The 22472-nt window shown below is 40.8% G+C and overlaps 1 protein-coding gene across 1 annotated transcript in view; it reads right to left on the bottom strand.

Moving 5' to 3' along the window:
• tyw1 (tRNA-yW synthesizing protein 1 homolog (S. cerevisiae)) overlaps window positions 1-22472 on the bottom strand; it is a 90080-nt gene that overhangs the window by 35131 nt on the left and 32477 nt on the right. Inside the window, exons 9-13 of the mRNA XM_030066662.1 lie at window positions 18832-18884; window positions 18626-18744; window positions 15243-15352; window positions 12665-12842; window positions 5206-5341 (exon numbers count right to left, since the gene is read on the bottom strand). Of these exons, the coding sequence (XP_029922522.1) occupies window positions 5206-5341; window positions 12665-12842; window positions 15243-15352; window positions 18626-18744; window positions 18832-18884 (596 nt within the window). The remainder of the gene's footprint in view (window positions 1-5205; window positions 5342-12664; window positions 12843-15242; window positions 15353-18625; window positions 18745-18831; window positions 18885-22472) is intronic.

Below are 22472 nucleotides of genomic sequence, written 5' to 3'. Positions count from 1 at the left end.
TGTCACTCTCGGGTCTAACCGGATCTTTCTAGCTATCCCTCATTTGGCCTGAAGCGAGTGGGAAACCAGTGCTAATGCCCCTCTCTTCCCATTGTCATAACCCTATACTTAGTTGGAGAAATCTGAAAAACTATTTAGGGTGTCCTCGAAATTATTTATTACCAGTAGTCCAATTACTCATCCAAGGTAAGTCACTCTGAAAGCCTCAGCTGAAAGTCTGAATGCCAAATTCATCAGGTATCACTTTGCTGTGTAAATTTATGCGCCACAGTGAAATGTGTTATGTGAAAAATTATAATACCTCCACAGAATATGCTCAGTATAGCATGGCAGGAAGGCTGCATTAACCATTCATGCATAGTAGATAAGACCAGTTATCTCACACTGATATTTGCTTAGTAGCATGTGCTGAAAAGGGTGATCTAAAGGCAATTAGAGTGCAACAATCCAATAGTAGTGATTTATCTCAAGTCATTCCACTGCTAACACCTCAGGCTGAGTGGTAATGAATTAGTCTATTGTTTACTACAGCGTCAGACAGGAGGAAGCAGGCTGATTACAGATCACTGTAACAGGCTCCCTCTGTGTGAGGGAGCCTGTGTGATATCTTCTTCAAGGTCGCTGTGCCCGATCTGCCCGAGTGCCATTTTTCTTCACTTTGGCTTTCTAGGAAACAGGATAATGTAGAGAATCGATTTACACAAGCGGCTTGATACAGGCTGTGATAAGGCACATCCCCTCTGCTCTCAAATGAAGAAAAGGCCTGCAAGGTTAATGCCTGTGCTGTTTTTTTATGTAACTACTGCAGGGGCAGCCATGGACACAACTCACTGAATTAAGATGCACACCTATACATGTTTTTATTTTCATTTTTACGCTAGAAAGGAAAAGCTTTCATAAGATCCATCAATCCACTGAGCTAGAATGAGCTTGATCAAATGCCAAAATGTTAAATTTTTAAAAGTAATCATTTTTCTTCTCATTTTTTCTAAGGTGCTGATGGCTTGAAAGATTTTCTTTTATTAATTTACCATCCTACTCCTTTTGGCGTCACACCAGCATAAATACATAGCACATTTCAATGTGTGGTTTCAAAGAGGACTTGGGGCTACAACTTTTACCAGCTATTCTGAGTCAATCAAAAAAGCAACAGACAAAATAAAACAAACAAAAAACAAAGAGAATTGTGCACAGGGGGTGAAAATCTGGCAGGTCCAAGAATCCGTAAATTGAAAATAAAAAACAACTATGGGGAATGCAGAATACTTATTTTCCAAATATGATTAATATTTTTTCCAAGAAATCAATATGTTGTTAAGTTAAAGTTCCCTATTTTGGAATCTAGGCCCTATTTACAGATTATCTGGCATCATAATCTGATGTAAAGACCATCATTTCACCGGCTGCTTCAGTATTGATCCTGATATCGATGCACAGCAGGCTCCCGCTCCGCTACAGCAGCAGTCAGTGGGACAGTCATAAATGGCTTAGAAAGACTAAGATAAGGTTTGTTGTATCTATACTCTCAGAATGTTCTCCTGAAAAAGGGTTCGCAAACTGATCATGAAATCAAGAGATTTGCTCTGTCTGGAACAGAACTTCTTTGTTTCACAAAGCAAAGCACTGCCTTTCAAACTGTGAACTTCAGCACGACAGCCAGACACTGCCCAGCCAGCGGGGTCGAATGTGGAAGCAGCCAAAACAGGTCCAGGGCTGGTAGAGGAAAAAAATCCTGAGCCTGAACTTTTTTTCCATTCCCCCGGAGGGGCGGTGGTGGGTGGGGTGATATGTATGCGGCACAATTCAATATATAACATATATTCATGATTTGAAAATAACGCTTTTAACTATCTTGTCACTTATCTGCCATATTGCCACATGGCTCTTCGCATACTCTGACTACAGATTATACTACAGCAATACAAAGAAAGGTCAGTAGGGGGCAATAGTGCTCCAAAGTAGAAAAAGATTTGATTAGTGCAGCTTTGAAACTAAACAGTAAAAGTGCAAAAGTGAACTGTAAATATAGATATAGTATATTCATTTTTCTATCGTTACGTATGTGCTTGGCTTTGCCGATATTTAATGAAAACATGCCATTTTTTAATTTCTTGGATAGATTTTTTTTTAAAATTCAGGTGAGATGCCGTGTGTAATGAGGTACCTGGCATGCTGTCTTGAAAGGGGCAGGTGGGTGAGGGCGATTTTGTCCTCCGCTAATTTCTTGGCTAGACAGACCATCGGTTGGGCCATTGTAAACGACAGGTTGTGCTCAGCCATGAACGAACAGACCCGGATTTTTAAATCCGCCACACGATCTGTCATTGATAGCCGAGTGTCGGCCGAGGCTGTAGCCCCTGGTAAACGTGATATGTGATGAATGGCACAGACAGCTGCTTTATGACTGGGGTCGGACTCGTGCCATGACAGCACTTTTTTGATGCTGGTTCCATATATCAGACGCCTTGCACACAACGTGCAGAAACACGCACCTGCTTCCGATAGCTTTTGGAAAAAAGAATTTATTATTTCAGAAAAATAACGTTACATTCATTTTTCAAAGCCATTTATGATTGCCCCATTAACCGCTGATGTAGCCGAGTGGGATCCTGAAGCGCATCGATATCAGGCTCAAAACTGAACTGACCGGTGAAGAGATGGTCCCTATATCTGAAGATGATGTCAGATGATCTGTAAATAGGGCCATTAAGGTTTTAGTCAGAGATGAACTTCAGCCGTGAGATAAAATTATCTATTTGCCTGCTAGCCTGAGAGAGAAGTGAGGTTAGATGAAAACAAACAAACAAACAAACAAAATAAACAAACAAACAAAAAAAACTGCAAAGCTCCTTGACAAAGGTGACACCGATAAGGTGATAGCCCACGTCGCAATGTTTGATAAATAACAGGGCAGGGATGGCTGTGAGACAGATCAGTATAGGGAACATCAGAACAGTTTGCAACCCTGTATTAGTTTGCTCAGTCAGAAAGTACAACTTGTGCATTGCTGACGGTGTATGAGGTTTGCATTTTAACAATAGCTCATTCTGTGGTTTTATTGCAGGATTCAACCACAACTTAAGCCTCCTCTGAAGTAGAAAGACAGAATGGAAGCCTGATGTTTGATGTGCTGACATCACTGGAGGTTCCTGGGTCCTGATGTCCCAGATGGAGCAGCTGTGCACAGACACGGAGAGGCTCTGCTGTCTGATAGTATATTCTGTTACTGGTTTATTTTTATGTGCACCTGGTTCTTTATTTATTTACTAACAAAACCAAACATTTTTACATCTCTTGAATAATTTACCTTATTCAAAAACCACAACCAATTTGAGAGAAAAAATGAATTTCAACGATCGTAGCATCAGGCTGCAACACAACAAAAGTGAAAAAAGTGAAGGGCGTATGAATACTTTCTGAATAAACTGTATCAGTGAGCCGAGACTGTGGGGTCGTCTGGCTGGAACAAGAGGAGGAGCTGGGTATAGTGGTATGAAAAGCCATGTGAGTGGATGATTGCACCAAGGGAGGAGGTGTATATTGAGAAGAGAAGGGGACCAAGCACTGACCCTTGAGGTACCCCTGTGGACAAGCAGACACTAGATTTAGACATTTCCCCTCGTCATGACACTCTGAGGGATCTCCCTGAGAGGCTGGACTCAATCCAGCGGAGGGCAGATCCTGGGAGCCAAGCTCAGTGAGTGCAGAGAGGAGGATTTGGTGGTTACCTGTGTCAAAGGCAGCTGATAGGTCAAGCAGAGGTAGAACAGAGGACTGACCGGCAGCTCTAGATGATTGTAGAGTTTCCACTAAACACAGCGGTGCCAACTCAGTAAAGTGTCCATTTTGAAGCCAGACTGGTTCCGATCATGTAAGTTATTCTCAGGAAGAAATTCAGAGACTCAGGTCAGAGAGGACAGGAGTGAAACCAGCCTGTAATTTTCAACCAGGGATAGGTTGAGAGTAGGTTTCTCTTGTAGCGGGGTGACAAGGGCCAGCATGACCCACATTTGAAGCTGAAATTCAGCTTGATTCATTCCAAGGTGATTAGGTCCTCTCAGACTTTGATGGGTTTGGGCATGACTGTAAGCTCCGGCACCTTCTAGTTGTTCAGCAAATTTTTTAAAACTTAACTTATCCAGGTAAAATGAGCACACAGCAATTTTTCAGCAATTATATTACAATAACACACTTTTTAGAGGTTTAGCAATTTGTACCAAAACAAAATACCATGACTCAGCAGTCCTTGGTTCACAGAATCATACAACTATGGTGAAGCATAATTGTTTAATTTTTCTTCCTGGTTCTTCAGCCTTTGTGTTGTATTGCTGGTTTGTGTTTCAATTAAAAAGAAAACACTTGAATTCTGAGTTAGTCCAAGTTTTGGAAGCCAAACCGTAACACAAACCAAACCCTAGCCTAAAGCCTGAGGTGCAAACAAAACTGTGAAAAGGGTGAGCACCTTTAACACACGGCACAAATTCTTCTATTGTTGTCTTCTATTGTTGGCCACTAATGGCGCTTTTCCACTAGTACCTACTCGGCTCGGCTCGACTCGGCTCAATGTTGTTTCGGTGGTTTTCCATTACAACTGAGTCCCACCTCGCTGTGGGTGGAGTCATCATAGCAATGCGGCGCACCGTCCAGCTTCCTCTGGATTCTTTGGGCCGCCACCAAGCACAGAAAAGTCTCCACCTCTTCATTTGACCACGATACCGGTTTGCTTGCCATTTTCCAACTTTGCCAACTTCAGTGATGATCAATGCGCACGGTCGCTGTTGCCGTTTTTTTTTTTTTTTTTTTTTCTTAATGTCGGGTTTGGTTTTCGTGCAGGAGTCGCTCTCATGTGTCGTCACTCCCTGTCCAATCAGTGGCCTTCACAGCGTTTACGTCACATTTCGGCTCGACTCAGCTCGCTTGGAACCCCGGCTGAGTAGGTCCTAAAATAGTACCTGGTACCAGGTACTACCACCTAATGGAAAAGCTTACAAACCGAGTAGTCGAGCCGAGTAGGTGCTAGTGGAAAAGCGCCATAAGAAAGAAAGCACCTGAAGAGTAGCTGTCAAGGGAGGGCAGAGTTCCTCATTCATGCCCCCATCCCTGGTATTCACACCTGCTCCAGGTTTCAAACCAGCAACCTTCCATTCACAATTCAACCTCTCTAACCTGTGGGCTGCAGCCAAGCTAGCTCACTGGAAGGCTCACCTTCTCCCCCAGGGCCTTGAGGCTATCAAGGAAGCGAGGCCAGAAGTCCCTGAAAAGTGGCCGGTCAATCTTCTTCAGACTGTCTTTGGTGCTGGCATCAACACTCACATACAACTGAGTCACCGGCACCAGGTTCCTGCAGAGAAAATGCAGGAGAAAGCAGAATGAGCAAGAGGCTGTAACAAAACAGCATCACAAATTGAGAAAGAAAGAGAAAAGAGACTCTGAAAGAGAAACAGCAGAAACTGGGGAGCCATTCGAAAGAAGACAACAGAAGGAAAAAAAAATCTGCTTCACCCCCCCCCCCAAGTCTAAGGTCAGCATACTTCTACGAAAATGTAGCTGAATTTCTAAGACAGACTATTGCACTCTTTCAGACGAAATAGAAAACATTTTTGTTGAATATACAGTATATCCGTTGCTCAATTCTGTCCAGTATGTCCGTCTTCTGTGTGAAGTTTGGGTATAATGCAGAGCGTTTACAACATTCAGACCTTGAACTATAACAGACATGCAATGACATGAAATCAAACAAAGTCTTATGTACTTATATTCTAACAGCAACATACTCATTATACAGGCAGATGAGGGCAAATGAGGGGCTGAAGAGGCTGTGAAAAAACAGAGCCACAGAGAGCTTCTCAATAATACAGAGGAAGCGAAAACATGGACTTGTCTGGATGTAACTGCACTCTGGCTAAATCTGTATGAGCGGGAGGATACACAAGAGGCTAAAACAAAACCAGTAAAGTATAAAAGATTCATAGTAGTGAAACAAGAGAAGCACTAATCTTTCATGCGTCTTCGGATGATAGATCAAAATATCCGCTGTGCAAGAGTGGAAATTATGTGAAGAGGCCAAAGTAAACCATTAGCAAAATAAACAGCTATAATAAAAGACCAAACACACATAAAACATGCACACACACACAGTCCCCACCTAATCAAACTAATGTTGGGGACTCAATAAATTGTGACAGCTCATCTTCCACTGGGTGGCTCTGGAAGGCAGAGCTTTAACAGTACTGATGGTGGCTGTGCTTGCCGTCAGCCCAATTTGACAGGTCAGAGACAATAAGTTTAACTGTGACAGTCAAGCTAACCTCAGATACAGTGACTCAGTGGTTACAGATTGCCCACCGTGACCACCTGCCAGGCAACAGGGCAGACCAACATCTTTGGATAGGGTGTCAAAGGGCATGGTGAATGAGGAAGCCAAGGCAAACCTGAGGTACATGAGGGCTGAATGTTTACTTGAAAAGGCTAGAGGTCAGGGGTTTAGGAGCAGTAGGTAAGTGGAGGAGAATAAAACCTCTTATTTTAGAAGGGTGGCAGGTAAGCACTTTAATTAGATCCATCATGACAATCTAGGGCATGTATAGCAGAAACTAGTGGATGATGAAGTGACAAATCATTTTGTGAAAATATGTCCATGTCATAAAAGTGATAATAATACAAAATGTTAATACTATAGTAAAATACATTCCTTAGAAAGCAAAAGGAGGGACCACAAGCCGTGACATACGTAAACAAGCTTTGCAGTAAAATTATATTTTAAGAAGATATTTATAAGAAACACAAAGTTAGTTAGCCTGATTTGCAAGTTGTTGCAGAGCGCTGGGGGAATGCCAACAAACTCTTGGTCATCCTTTGTCTTCATCCTAGACTCTGGAACAAAGAAGGACTCCTGCCAGAAGAGCCCAGGCTAGGCACAAGCTCATTAGGGGTTAAAAGATCTATACTAATTGTGTTCAAAATGTTTCACATATTTTAAGTGTATTTACAAAGTTTATGAATGTGGGCATCCATCAGCGACATATGCCAATTGTCATGCTGATTGCCTCCTGTCACCACACACTTCCAAATTCAAGTTCAGGTTTATTTAGAGCCACAAAATCATCTCTCTCTCACTGCTGCAGAAGCTTTTGAGTCAGTAAACTGACTGAGAAACACTGTCATGTCCACTCATTAGACCAAGAGGACCAGGAAATGCTCCTTGGACTATATGGAAAAGTAGATGTCTCCTGTTCAGTTATCCTTTCATCTGAACTGTTATCGCCAGTCTGCTGGTAACCACACTCGTTGCCCCCTCACCATCCTTCACCCAGTTCCTAATCCTTCACCCATATTTCAAACTCTGGGATTCGTGGGTAACAACCACAACTAACCAGTACAATTGCTGTTTTGGTAGGTAATTTAGCAAGTGAAGCGACATTTTGTTTAGGTTAAGACGCTCAAGTGTCCTGACTAAGCCAGAAAGATGTGTTGCATCGATTAATCGTCTCTGGTCCCTGACCCACGAGGGGTAATGACAAGATTTATAGTAGGCTCTCCTCAATGAACCGCTGGCTGGCTCATCAGTGTAATGAGCAGGGTTTTAGTTTCGTGGGTAAGTGGCCTTCCTTCTGGGATCGCCCCCACTTGCTGAAAGTGGATGGCCTTCACCCTACTGGGGAAGGCACTGTTCTGTTCTTTTGTCTAGCAATATAGATAGGGCACTTATTCAACAGGTAATTAGAGAGCCTGCTAGGTTTACACATGCAGGTTTGGAGTCATCTGGTGTAGTTAATGTGACTTGTCAGGGTATTTCTCACACTATAGATTATCAGACTGTTGCTTGGCTTATAACATTGAGACTACCTCACTGTCCTGCTTAGAAGCTCCCTGTCCGTAAATGTGTCAATCACAGTAATCTATTTATCATTCCCACTACGGGTGGAAGAGAATTTTGTAACAAAACACCCAATAAATTACAAAACCAAATTCCTAATGCTATCAAAACTGTGATCACATAACATCATATAAGTGCAAATCTTCAAAATTGTCATCTAAGCATACAAGGTGTCTCATTCCAATTAATATTTCATCCAGTGGTAGCCCTACAGTTCTGCCTACTGTTGATTACTGTAGCAAGAACCTTAAATTTGGTTTTATAAACATCAGGTCATTGTCTACAAACGTCTTTCCTAAAATGATCTGATTCTTGACCACAGTTTTGACATGATTGGGTTACGTGAAACATGGCTGAAAACAAATGTTTTTCTGCCCTTAAATGAAGCTTCCCCACTTGACTGTATCTATGTCCACGTAGCTCGGGCACATAAACAAGGTGGTGGTGTTGCCTTAATTCATAAATCTATTTTTAATGTAACATCGAACCTTGAAACTAAATTCAAATCTTTTGAAGCTCTTATTTGAAGTCCATCTCCCTCAGCCATGAATAGTCTCTGCTCATTCTACGTAGTGGTACTCTATCAACCTCCTGCCCTTTATTCTCAGTTTCTAGGGGAATTTGGATAATTTATCTCTGGTTTGGTTACTGATTCTGACAAGATCCTGATTCTTGATGATTTCAACATTATTTTGAATAAGACTAATGATCCTCTAAGTACAGTCTGTTTGGGACTTATTGATACTCTTGGATTGGCTCAGTCTGTTCAAGAGTTGACTCATTGCAATGGTAATACCCTTGACTTGGTCTTATCTAAAGGGATAGCTGTTTCTGACCTGACTGTCTTGCCAGCCACATCTGCTGTGGCAGGTCATTTTCTTATTAAAGTTGAAGCATCACTTGCCTGTCCTGTTAATGGCGGCACAGATGTAATTGCCACTCGTCATGTTGGTCCCTCTACTGTTGCTGCAATTTGCCAGCAGCTGCCTGGAGTTTTGGCTCCTCTCACTCCTCTCAATACTAACAAACATAATCCTAGACTTATTTTTGACCCTGTAGCTCAACTTACAAAAAAGCAGCCATCTGTTACCTGCTTATTCACAGCTAATGAGCTTCTGGACTTCTGTAACAAAGTTGATGTGATCAGACACAATATCATTTCTTTGTCCCCAATTTCTCCTGTGGATCCAGGGTCTCTAAATAGCTACTGACCAGTCTCTAATCTTCTGTTTATTTCTAAAGTGCTTGAGAGCGTTGTGTCTCAACAACTCTCCACCCATTTAGAGAAAAATCATCTATTTGAACCTTCTGAATTGGTTTCCAGGGCCACACTTACTAGAGTGGCAAATGATCTCTTATTTACTATGGATTCTGACTCCACCTTTGTGCTTCTATTACTTGACCTTAGTGCAGCCTTTGACATCATTGATCATTGTATTCTATTAGACTAACTCATAATTTTGGTGTCACTGGGTTGGCTCGCTCCATGCTGACGTCATACTCATTTGAAAGAAGAGTGTGTCTCCTACAACAATATTATATCTAACCTTTCTGATGTTAAATACAGCGAACCTCAGGGCTTGGTTCTTGGCCCTCTGTACATTTCACCACTTGGCCACATTATACGCAGTCACAGAATAAATTTCCATTGTTATGAACATGATACTGTCATGTTCTGTTTTCAGGTCTGCCAAGTGCCAGTACCAAAAGTCTTCAGATGGTTCAAAACACTCAAAATGCTCCTAGAATCTTAATTAAAACAAGAAGTTTGATCATATTATCCCAATTCTTGCCTCCCTTCGTTGGCTTCCTATGCATTTCAGATCAGATTTTAGGTGCTTCTCCTGACTTACAAAATCCTAAATGGGCTTGGCCAGTTGTATCTTTCTGACCTCCTTAAACCTTATATTCCATCTCGAGCTCTCCACTCTCAAAATGCAGGGCTCCTATGTTAACCCAAAGTTAACAAAAAGTCTGCAGGTGGACGGGCCTTTTCCTATCAGACCCTGGCCTCATGGAATAACTTCGCAGGTCTCATCAAATAACAAACAGAGTCTGTGGAGTCCTTTAAAGAGGATGTTGTATTGCTGTGAAGAGTTTTGAGGCAAATTTGTAATTTGTGATATTGGGCTATACAAATAAAAATTGACTTGACTTAAGACTAGAGCTGCTGAGTATACATGCCTACAAACAAAAACTGACTTCTGTTGCATCAAACCACATCATGTGATGTTATATCATTATACTCAAGAAAGAACATGTAGATGGTTATTCTGCCAAATCATTAGACCGTGTTAATGGTTATAGCCATTGACGATTTACTAAACAACTGCATTGTGTATGGTTTATTGCTCTCTGTCTACTGGATCTGTAATACACACATATAGGACTGCATGGTGTGGTTTAAGAAATGTAACTGTCATTATTTAGCAAAATATAGCAATTACAATACAAACTCATTTGGCTAAGGAGGGTTACTGGTGTTTTCACTTTCACTGAAATATTAGCTAATTTTAGTATTTAAATAAAAATACTGATGTAACGATATACACACACATAACATGTTGGTATATTATAGAAATATTGTAAATCAATGCATCATTTGGCTTCTAATTACCAAAAATCAGAGTTATGTCTGAAGTTTATATGTATCACGTGACGATCAAGCATTTTGAACTTCCGCTGATGTGCAGAGCACCTCGTCTTCTGGTTTCTGTTTTGCTCACCTGGAACCAACATGGAAGCCAGCAGAACAAGAAAGGACTTCATCTTGTGAGTTTTGATTTGCTAACCCCACCTCCACCTCCCCCTGGTCTTCTCTCTCACTTCATAGCTACAAGTGCGAGTTTTGCGACACATTTATCGCAAGAAGTATTGCAAAAGTTAGGGAAGTACAGAATCGTCACTCTGTGATGCAGAAGAGCTCATTTGTGAAGTTGTAATAAGCGATTTGAGAAGTTGTAGTCAGAGTTGAGGTTGCTCTGGAAAAACAAATGAGTAAATATTGGATTGAACAGCTGCAGCTGCCATTGTATTTGTGTAAATATCAATCTACACATTTGTGATTTTTTTGTTCTGTGACTTCACATTAAGAACACCGGTGTGTGGATATTTTATATGAGTGCAAATTTCAATATTCAAGTTCACACTTTTCTACAAGCTCTTATCGTAGTCTTCAAGTACTCACTTCAAATCTACAAGCTTGTGCCATTTTTCTACCAGCTCACATCAATTCTACAAACTCGTGCTTTTTGCACCATATTTACCTTCATACCTGACTGCAGAAACAGGCTGACATAGGCAGAACTGATCAGTGAGTCTTACTTTCCAAAATTTCCCCACAACTTTAAAAGTATTCCACAAAATGACAGTCCAACACATTTTTTTAGAGTATGCCACATTACCTGTAAAGTACATCTTCACATGTCATAATTCAAGGACAAAAGCAGTGAAAACCTAGCATCTGTCATAGTTAAACTGTACAGGTTGATGTATTTAATTTGTCACTAGACACACTTTAGAATCATTTACATATCATTAGATTCTCCAAGTTTCACCGGTGTCCTCACCATCTTTTAACTTGTTTTTGTGATGTATTCTGTATATACATTGGCAATAAGTAGGTTTGTATTTCATACCAATAAAGCCCAAATGAACTGAACTGAAACTGAATAATGGCAGTCTGCAACCACACTGGTGTACTTCCTGCTCAGATATGAAACCTTTATTTCTCATGGTGCTGCCATCCTGCCTCTATAAAGTAAGGAAAGGTGTGTGTGTGTGTGTGTGTGTGTGTGTGTGTGTGTGTGTGTGTTTATAAGGAGTGTGACTGCAGAGAAGTGTTTTATGTATTTTTAATGAGACTACTGGAGGTGCATAAGGGGAAAAGAATCCAGGAAATGTGCCTATACTAAACTACCTCAAAGACAAAAAAAAAAAAAAAAAAGATGCTGAAACAGGTGAAAAGTAAACTAGATAGCCGGGTTGTGATTAGTGATGCCATCTTCCAGGCTTTTTGTGCAGTGACTTTGTTTAAACTTTGTTGTATATCAATTTAAGAGCCTAATGGGGGAAGATACGTTTCTATACACTATTGACTTCCCTCTGAAATGATATAAGTTACTTGAGCCTGCAGGACTGATGATGTAAGTTTGGATAATAATTTTGGAAAAACTTTAAAAAGTGGCGTTTCAGTGATAAGTAACATAAGTTGTTTCATAATTTCCCTTGTGGTTTGCCATCATGCGGCCTGTGCTTTTTCAACTGTACTGTCTTATCATGTTTGTTTCATCACTGATTGATTTCATTGTTGATTCCACAGTGGAAATAAGCTAGGCTGGCTAGGGTTTTTTTTTTTTTTTTTTTTTTTTTTTGAGTGTGTGTGTTATTTCTCCTCTGCAATATTTTTATGGATTGCAGTCTCCACTAAATGTAGTTTATGTTTTTTTTTTTCTTTTTTCATTCAGTCGTGGTCATCATCTGGATCACCACTGTTCACTCCCATTCATGATGAGAAAAATGTGAAAAACTGCTCCATGAAACTTAAAAGTTGCAGCGCACAGCTTATTAGTTGACATGGCTGTCCAGACTGGCTTGCCATGAGTGAGTGGAAAACAGCGTTGTGTCTTGATCCAGAAAGGACATGTGGCCATTGATGGACACACAAGAGTGGTAATAGTAAGAGGTTTGAAAGTGGATAATTTCAGATAATTTCCTGTCCATTTCTCCCTCCTCAATAAAACACACTCATACAAAAATAAATAACCAAGCAGCCTGATGTGCTCCTACCTGATTTCCTGGGGGAACTGCGCATTGGTAACCAGGAAGCTGGAGATGCGGTGGGTGTGGAGGAGGCGGAGGAAGGCATTGATTTCAGGGTACATGATTGGCTCACCAACCAGCGAGAGGGCGCAGTGCTTGACCGCCAAACCCTCCTCGTACCGCTCTTGTTTCACTCCAGGGACACCTGGAGGAGGAGGAGGAGGAGAAGGAAAGGTAAATAAAAGGTAAATCTGATGCAGATTCTAGTGTTTAGCATTTTGATTTTCTAAAAACAGAAATAATGGGGCTGGAGACAAAAGAAGTCAGAACTGTAGGACTGTCTTTGGGAGGGTTCATCAAAATATATATTAAAAAATGTCTTTTTAAAAAGTATAAAGTCAAGATTTGAGGTGAGGAAAACTAAGAAACTGCTTAAATCCAAACAAGCAGAGAGACAGAAAAGTAGTGAGCATTAAAGATGAGGGGAGGAGAGGGAGAGGTAAAGGCAGAGGAGAAGTACAGAGGTATAGGAATGTGGGGGAGAGGAGAGGGAGAGTGAGACAGAAAGAAAAAAAGAATAGCTGGAATAATGTCAGAGAGCTACAGTATGCTTTGGTAGTCTGTCTCTCCTTCACTCCCTCCCTCCTCTCTTTCTTTCCGCTGAGTGCTCTCTCCAGCTCCTGCTGCTGAGTGGATCTAGCTGTAGGGACTGCAGGGTGTTTTTAAAATGTGCTTATCCAAAGTGCAAATTTGAAGGGTGTATATAAGGCGAAAGGGCTCCCAGAGGGCAAAATGCAGTGAAAAGGGGGTAACCACTGCTAAAGTAAAAAAGGATATTTATTCAACCTCACAGTCAAACAGATAAACTAGGTGGCACTTTGGGTGTCGAAACCTCTGCCAAGCACTTCTGAAGTCACACACCTTCAGTCAAAATCATTTACGACTTTGACCTTTGACGTCTGTCCCTGGGTTCAACCCTTACTTAGACCCCCCCACACATTTTCTGATGACCCACTGATTGACTAATTGTTTCATCATCACAGTAAAGTTTGTCTCCTCAATCCACAACTTTGACAGGTAACCAGCTTTCATCTAATTATTGACTCTTCTGAAATTATTGACTCTTCTATGCTATGTTTTCGACTCTTTTATGCTTTTATCTTCTGTAAGGTGACCTTGGGTGACATGAAAGGCGCCTCCAAATAAAATGTATTATTATTATTATTATTCTTATCTATGTCATCTAAAAAAAAAATAAAAAAAAAAAAAGGTGGCTGGCTAATGAAACAGTGAATTTTGGGATGTACCGGTCACTGTGGACCAAAAGCCAAAAAACTTTATGTGCCTTGAAAAGAAGGCAGTCTGGTAAATTGAGTGCAGGCCTGTAAGAGCTGTCTGAGCAGCCTTTGTGTGTGTTTGTGTGTCTGTGCTGAGGCTAAATTAGTCCTGAGTCACAGAGGGGTGAAGAGCTACAGTGGTGTCACCAAACCGAGTTATCTTTGCAGCATCCTTATGAAATAATGAACGGGATGCAGTTTGGACAGAGGCAGTGCAGCAGCTCACTGCTCGAACAGATGACGCTCACATTCAAGACTCAAAGCAAGACAGTGCTGAGCAGCTAAAATATATTTACAGTCTGTGAATTTGTGTGCGATTGTGAGTTAAAATTGTCATTGAAAATAAGGCAGAAATATTCTTTTGTGCACGTCAAAACAAGATGTAAAAAGATACAATTGATAAAATACAGACGACAATGACTATAAACACAAACAAGTAATTTACAACATGAAAAGTGACGGGAAAAACGGAAAGCACGAGTTCAAGACCAGTGAAGATGCTGTTGTAACACTTAGTAATAAATAATAATTAATAATAAATAATAAATAAAAATCAATGTGGAATTTAACTGGATCTCTAAATGACTTTTCATTCTTTCAAGCTCTTTCAAATGGCTTGCTTGAATGAATTTCTGATAAATGTACTCAGGATATATTTTGACAAAATTTTCTCAAAACCTGTTAAAAAAAAAAAAAAAAAAAAAAAAAAAAAAAAAAAAAAAAACCTGCCTATGGAATATTCAAATGATGATCACATGATGCTGTTTTGACTGAGCTTTGGGGATTCAGTCATTCTCAGGCTATATTTACACCGGCAATGCCAAGTCCAGCCAAGTTGCACAAAACTCAATTAACACAATTAACTCTGTTGGTAGAATTAATTAATAATTCCAATTTAACTAGTACAGAGCCCTACACAAGGCTACTGTGCAATTATGGAGAGCAAAGAGTGAGACATTAAAGGCAGCGCTGTCGTGACATTAAGACACAGAGGTGCCAAAACGGGGAAAATGCCTTCCTGTGAGGGTGTGATGGTGACTGATGACACAGAATGATGGGTGTGACAAAGCATCAGCATTTTTATCTTCACTTTGCCTCATTAGACAGAGGGTTACAAGGGGGCAGAATGCATGATGTGCACACACAGCTGTAACTGACTGACCCACAGACTGACACACAGATGTACAGGCAGAGAGCAAGAGTGAGGGGAAGAGAAAATATAGACAAGAAAGACAAATATCACGTCCGTATCCATCAGCTGCACCAACCTCTAAACTGCCGAATCATGTTCTGGTGCTTCTCCAGGGCGTCCTGCAGGATCTTCTCAGCGGGGTCCATCTTCCAGTGCCACTCTGTGCCCACGGGGTTGGTGTGATGTCTGGTAAAAATAACAGAGGTTAAGAGATGAGAGTGAGCATAAACGCTCAGTCACGGATGCACCGGTACCAGTTACTCACCTGAAGTCAAAGTACCATCCGACAACCAGTGCCACTCCGAGACATTTTTACATTTACACAGATTGGTGCCATTAGACTGGGGTCAGTTAACAAAAATGACTGAGCTACAACTAGTGCTGGGCGGTATACCGGTTCATACCGAATACCGGTGTTATTTTTTTTTTTATGATATGAATTTTTCAGATACCCCGATACCGGTGTGTGTGTGTGTGTGTGTGTGTGTGTGTGTGTGTGTGTGTGTGTAGCGCACATAACGTTGGGAACAGCATGTGGAACGTAGCGCTGCGGGACATCGTTGGAGGGGGGACTGTTTTTGCAGTTGCACTCACTGAGCAGTGGGGACTCAGAAAATGAAGCTGAAGGACTTTTCCCAAAAACAGGAGCTGTTTGTCTTCAGCTTCAAAAAATCCGTCTGGCAAAGGCAGAGAAACTTTCCAGGCTAGAGCAGCGCACTGACATAGATTGTGTAACAAAGTGAAGAGTTACCACTCTGCCCTAATTTCACTGGCTAACAGCAGCACACTGGCTTAGCTTGTCTATTCAGAGAAGAGGTATCACTTCGGCTTATTTTTCAATCTATGTTATCACAGGCATACTGCTGCTCACTCATTGGTAGTTGAATTGTTAGGTCTATTTGATAAGTAATTCACATTTTTAAAATAATAATAATAATTTAACATATTGTTAAATCAGTCGAATCAATCTGCATATTAATGCAAGTGGCCTTAAATTTGCATAATAAAAAGGTTCTGTATTTTGACTGCAACTGTCATGCATTCTGATTCCTTCACTTCATTAGAATCATGAGTGCCACCTCTTTGCATCATTTTGTGTTGCCATGGAAACCTGTATTAATACTAGGGTGGACAACTTGGACATTAATGTCCAGTATTCATTCCTCATGACAGTAAAATGGGTCATTCTAAGTTAATTTACTGCAGTAATTCTTCTCTAAATCATTAGAAAATGTGGTTAACACCCAGTCGTGCATGAAAAAAGAAAATACCGTGATATACTGTGAAACCGTTATAATTTTGAAAAATACCGTGATATACATTTTTGGTCATACCACCCAGCACTAGCTACAACCCACATTTTTTCAAGATTCAGCTGCCTCTTACAGGGCAAAAAAGATCAAGACAAGAAACCAATTCAGAATGGGAAAACTAAGGGTGAAGCTGATGCCCACCCCTAGGAAACATCAATGCGTTACAAGGTGCACTGTACATACAGTAAATAACTGCACACCACATAAACACCCACACCTACAGCCTTCCCTTGCCCATCAAATCTCGCGCCACCTGTTGCTACACAGAAGGTGATGTTGAGGGCAGCGACAGTAATAGGTCAGTCGTTCACCTCGGCACACACCAACAGCGACCTTTCACAGTGTTCAACACAGTGGCCCTTTCTGAAGGGATTTTCAGGGGTGTAAAAGGCTCTGTCTCTCGCCAGTGTCATAATGAATCAGCATCCACCTCTGGGCATCCCAATTATGCCGGCTATTAGTCTTCAGCTCATAAATCACCAACTCGTTTGCTGCTGACTGAGAGAGGCAGCACTGCTCAGCGACAGGGAGTGGTCTGGACTAATGAAGCAGACAAGAGGGGCTGAAGCTGCATTTAAACAAGGATAAAGCTCAAGTATGCCAAGAATAATACACAGCGCTCTGGTTTGTGAAACGGTGGGTAGCCTGCCTACATGTGGGGGACCCCAACATGGGAAAAGCGGTGTTATGTTTGATTGAGAATGTGTCTTCAGGCTGCAGCGCACATTTCTCATGAGGATTCTGGAGGTCAACACATGTTGAGATCTCTGGACCTGCACAGGTAAGAACAACCTACAGAAAAGGTATTTTCTCTTTAAGTAGGTCTATGTTGTCGTTACAGGCCCTGTTTGACCATGTGCCCACACTAGTAGTATTATTATTATTGTTATTACCTTTTTATGATTATTGTCACTATTGTTATTGTTATTACTGTTATCGTTATCATTATCATTATTACTAGACCTGTGCTGAAAAGATCGATCCTCCAATTTTGAATCGATCTTCATTTAAATTCCCATGGATCGATCTGTACGCCCAAAGATCGATCTTTTAATATATATATATATATATGAATACGAACGTATGTCTGGGGAAAATTAAATGGAGGGAAGCAAATCTGGGTGGCACAACCCCTCCAGTGGTTTCACCTGCACCTGCACCACCAAGAAAAGAACATTACAACAACTGCAGCGGCACCGTACGAGTCCAAAAGGCTGAGAAACTTTCCAGCTACAGCAGCGCACTGACATAGATTGTGTAACAAAGGGAAGAGTTGCCACTCCGCTCTATTTTCACTGACTAACAGCGGCACACTGGCTTAGCTTGTCTATTCAGAGAAGAGGTATCACTTTGGCTTATTTTTCAATCTGTTATCACAGGCATACTCCTGCTCATTCATTGGTAGCTGAATTGTTAGGTCTGTTTGATAAGTAATTTACATTTTTAAAACAAATAATAATTTAACATATTGTTAAATTATTTGAGTCAGTGGTAAACATCTATTCCTTCAAGATAATTTATTATGTTCTACAACTCATAAACATTCACTAACACAACATACCAAGTGTTTGAGCATCATATCTCCTCTGGGCTACAAAAGGTGGTCTTAGCCATTTTTGCCAGTCTTACAGCCAAATTAATTATCAATACCTATATTAATTTGTTGTCAAATGACACAATATAATACCAGTATTAATGTGTTGCATAACTAGACAGGCATGTAATTCAGTAACAGCTCAAAATGCTTTTTAATAAAACGAACCAAATCAATATCGGATCGAATCGGATCGGCAATATCGGATCGAATCGTGATAATCGATTCTGAATCTTATGAATCGGAATCGAATCGATTCTTGAAATTTGAATGGATACCCAGTACTACTTATTACTATCATTGCTGACTTTTCCTCTTTTGTGTTTGTGTTCCTCTGTGTGCGCTGTAAAGCACCAAAACCCAAACAACAGAGTGACAAAAACTCAGCCTCCCTGAAACCAAGCCCATCGTGTTCGCTCAGGTCCCAGTGAGGGTGGACCCCGTTACCAAGTGCAGGGAGGACAAATTTGTAATTTGTGATTCTGGGCTATATAAATAAAGAAAACTGAATTGAACTGAACTGTAGAGTGTCTTTATTTCTCAGGCCCCTACCTCCAGCAGAAGACACACTTGTTAGCACAGGCGAGACTGGGGGTGGTCTCCATGCACCGGTGGGACTCAATACCGTAGAAAGTGTGCTTGTAACAGCCTCCTCTTCCTCGCAACATCGACTAAACAGCAAGAAAAAACAACAACAATTTTATTTTGTTCATTTATTTCGCGTTTCAAAAATCCTGTTCTGTTGAGGACTGAGTTACCTTGGTCCATCGACAAAGCTTCACACCTGAGTGACTTCCAATGAGTTTGTATCCTGTGAAGAGAAAAAAAAGGTAAAGAATAAATCAGGTTCTCAGTCAATATACACTTCCTGTAACAGAGACAAACTGAGATCCATTTGAGGTGAAGAATATTAACAAATGTGCAAAAACAGAGAGGAATTGTTTTTTTGTCCAATGATCACAGGAGCTTGAACAATATTCTCCTTAACACTCAGAGCTGCACTCGTTTTGTCAGTCCGAGCCTGGCAGTGTTGGTGACTTTCACAACAAATCATGTGGTGACTTGCAAGTCTTTTCCACCAAAAAGCTCCCTGGCCAAAGTTCCTGGGTAAAAGCGAGCACCCTAACCTATTGTGTATTTGCATTTCCACGACACCCTGAGAACAGTGAACCCTCTCCAGATACTGACAGATGTCCAGTCATTCAGCGTGTGATAAACAACGGTTAAAGAGTTAACGTGGAACAAGTCAAAATTTTTGCTAGATTCATGATTTACTACTCTGCTGATGTGACACTGTATTGGGCTTTAGAGAAGACACACATGCATATGTGTTCAAAATAATAGCTGTGTGTTTAAAAAAGTGAGTAACGTCCAAAATCCTTATAATAGCTTTTTTTTTCCATACACGCAAATGCATCGGGAACACTGCACATTCTATTCCACATCAAAACATGAAGAGAAATATATCAAATTTGTTATTAGTTTACAGAAAGTGAACGAAAAGGAATATTAGGCTGTTCACAAAAAAAAAAAAATAGCAGTCTGCACTTTTTTTTTTTTTTTTTTTTACAAACGAACCCATTTACTATATGAACTGAAAAATGCTTAAATATTCAGCTTTCCTGTGAATCACTGAGCTAATATTTAGTTGTATAACCACGGTTTCTGAGAACTGCTTCACATCTGTGTTGCATGGAGTCGACCAACCTCTGTCACCTGTGAGCAGGTATGCCAGCCCAGGATCACTGGACTACATTCCACAGTTCCTCTGCATTTCTTGGTTTTGCCTCAGAAACAGCATTTTTGATGTCACCTCACGAGTTTTCTATTGGATTAAGGTCTGGGGATTGGGCTGGCCACTCCATAACGTTAATGTTGTTGGTCTGGAGCCAAGGTGCTGCTGGCTCACTGGTGTGTACGCCACAGTATGAGGAACATCCCCATATCATGAAGCTTATGCCACCATGCCTCACTGCCTTCACAGTGTACTGGGGGTCGTCTGACAAACTGTCTGTGGCCCCTGGACCCAAAAAGAACAATCTTGCTTTCATCAGTCCACACAATGTTGTGCCATTTCTCTTTAGGCCGGTCAGTGCGTTCTTTAACCTTTTCAGCACGTCGTTTTTGGAACAGTGGGACTTTGCGGGGGCTTCTTGCCGATAGCTTGGCTTCACCATCCATTCGAATGGCAGCTTTCCGTTTTCTTCCACGTCTTTCTGGTTTTGGTTGCCATTTTAAAGACTTTGAGATCATTTTAGCCGAGCAGCTTATCATTTTCTGCACTTCTTTATATGTTTTCCCCTCTCCAATCAACGTTTTACTCAAAGTATGCTGTTCTTCTGAACAATGTCTGTAACGACCCATTTTACTCCAATTTTCAGAGAGAAATGCACTATAACCAGCATGTACAACATTTGCTGCCTTCGTCCTTGAATAAGGGACACCTGTTTTTTCACAGAATGAATCAGACCTCACCAATTGAACTCCACATTGCTTTATTTTGAACAGGCCCCTTTCAATTAATGACTCAATTATACAGAATCAGCAGCATGCATGTCATGACTGTTGGGTCTGCTGGTTTTCTATTACTGGTTAGTGATGGTGGACTGCTATTATTTTGAACAAAACTGTAAATGTAAAATGGGGGAAATGCTTTTATGTAGAGTAATGGAGATCAATGATGAACTGCATATTTTTCTGTCAATAATTAGCCAAATGATCTCTTGGTAGGACATTCTTTTTGTTATTTTTGTTAGTTACTACTGTCGGTCTTCTTCCGACTTACTACAGCCATGTTTGGGTGAGCCCTCTCAAATTTCTCTGGCTTTAATACACTCCTCTTTCTGATGCATGCCTATCAAAAAGAACTCTTTCATGTATGTCTTTTCCTCCGCTTAAGAAATACCAGAGTACGATATCAGGAGAGTTCTGCGAGGGATATCTTGCTCTGTTTCTTGTTTCTTGCTCTTTTTTGTAGGGATGAGCAGTACGAAGAAATTAGATTGTGAATGATTAAAATGTTTCCACCATTTGCCTTCACTGACAGACTGTGAGTACTGTGCTGAAGAGGCTAAAGTGATACAGCACATTCCTTAGCTGTCCTAACGCTGCGTTCAAAGCTGGTCTCCTGAGTTACATTTCAAGTCATGCGGGTCACTAGTCCATTTTGCACCTTCCCTCATAGACACACAGGCTAACCAATAACAGCACACAGTAGGTAGAACCTTGGGCATCTTTCCCCCTCACTCTTTTTATTTGGTGGAGATCGTTCCTAAAAAAAAAAATTCAACCATGGTTATGTGGACCTGGGACTGGGGTATTTTCCAAAATCAAATCACAGTTACTTGCAAAGTTTGCAAAAGTTCCTGTGTTTGACAATATGACAAACCTTTTTAACAACTTCAAAAGAAAGCGCCCCAAAAAGCATGGTGACAATGATCTCATGTGAGTGCATCAGCCTCACCCACACAGCCAGAGGAAACAAGCTCAAAACGACTTTAATAAAGACATGTGCTAGAAAGAGGAAACCAAGGCGGTGACATGTTAGCTGACCAAAGATATGAATCCCATAAAAACTGTAGAAAAGGGGATTTCAAAAGACTGATAAAAATAGTTGATATTTGTTCTGAGTCAGTGCAAATATATTTCAAACACTGCCATTCTGCTGCTGTACTGGGAATGCTGTGTCAAACACAAAATTCACAACGTCCAGTTTTTCAAAAAGGATAATTGACCAGGCAGTGGGTCTCCCACATGGTGAGGGCTGCAGCTGAACAGCCAGACTCTGCTGTGCTTTAGGAACAGACTTCACTGGTGAGTGAAGCAAAATAAAATCACATATAGTCTGTTATTCTTTATCTTTTAGGCTTTCATCCCTCTGAGGCTATATTTTCTTGAACAGAGGGACGTATTTGCTTGTGCTGTTCAGTAACTTGCTAAATATTAATTGATATTAACATTCAAAAGAATCGTGATCACGTCGAGCATGGTGATCCAGTCTGGGAAAAAAATGTTTTTTTCATATCGCCCACCTCGAGTTAGTTACTTCCTCTTGTGATACATCATAAGTACACTAGTGCCAAGTATTGATATTTGAGTTTTCAACTTAATTTGCACAGATGTACATTTGAGGTCTTATGAGGAATATGTGTTCACTGCCTTTAGGTATTTTAACAGGAACTGTTCTGTCATGCATGTGTTGGCAGTCCCTGTGCAGATTAAAACACTGAAAAACATGACTGATTCCTGCTTTGCAAAAAAAAAAAAAAAAAAAAAAAAAATGTTTGCTTTGCTTGTCTGCTTTTTTCCAGGGTATTTTTTCTTCTTCAGTTACAGATATTGTGATGAATCACAGCTGATTATCTTCCAGTATATTGCAGAACTGGCTGTGTTGTGATTC

This window comes from Myripristis murdjan, chromosome 13 (genome assembly GCF_902150065.1).
Source record: "Myripristis murdjan chromosome 13, fMyrMur1.1, whole genome shotgun sequence".
NCBI classification, from domain to species: Eukaryota; Metazoa; Chordata; class Actinopteri; order Holocentriformes; family Holocentridae; genus Myripristis; species Myripristis murdjan.
This window is presented reverse-complemented; position numbering and strand designations above follow the sequence as displayed.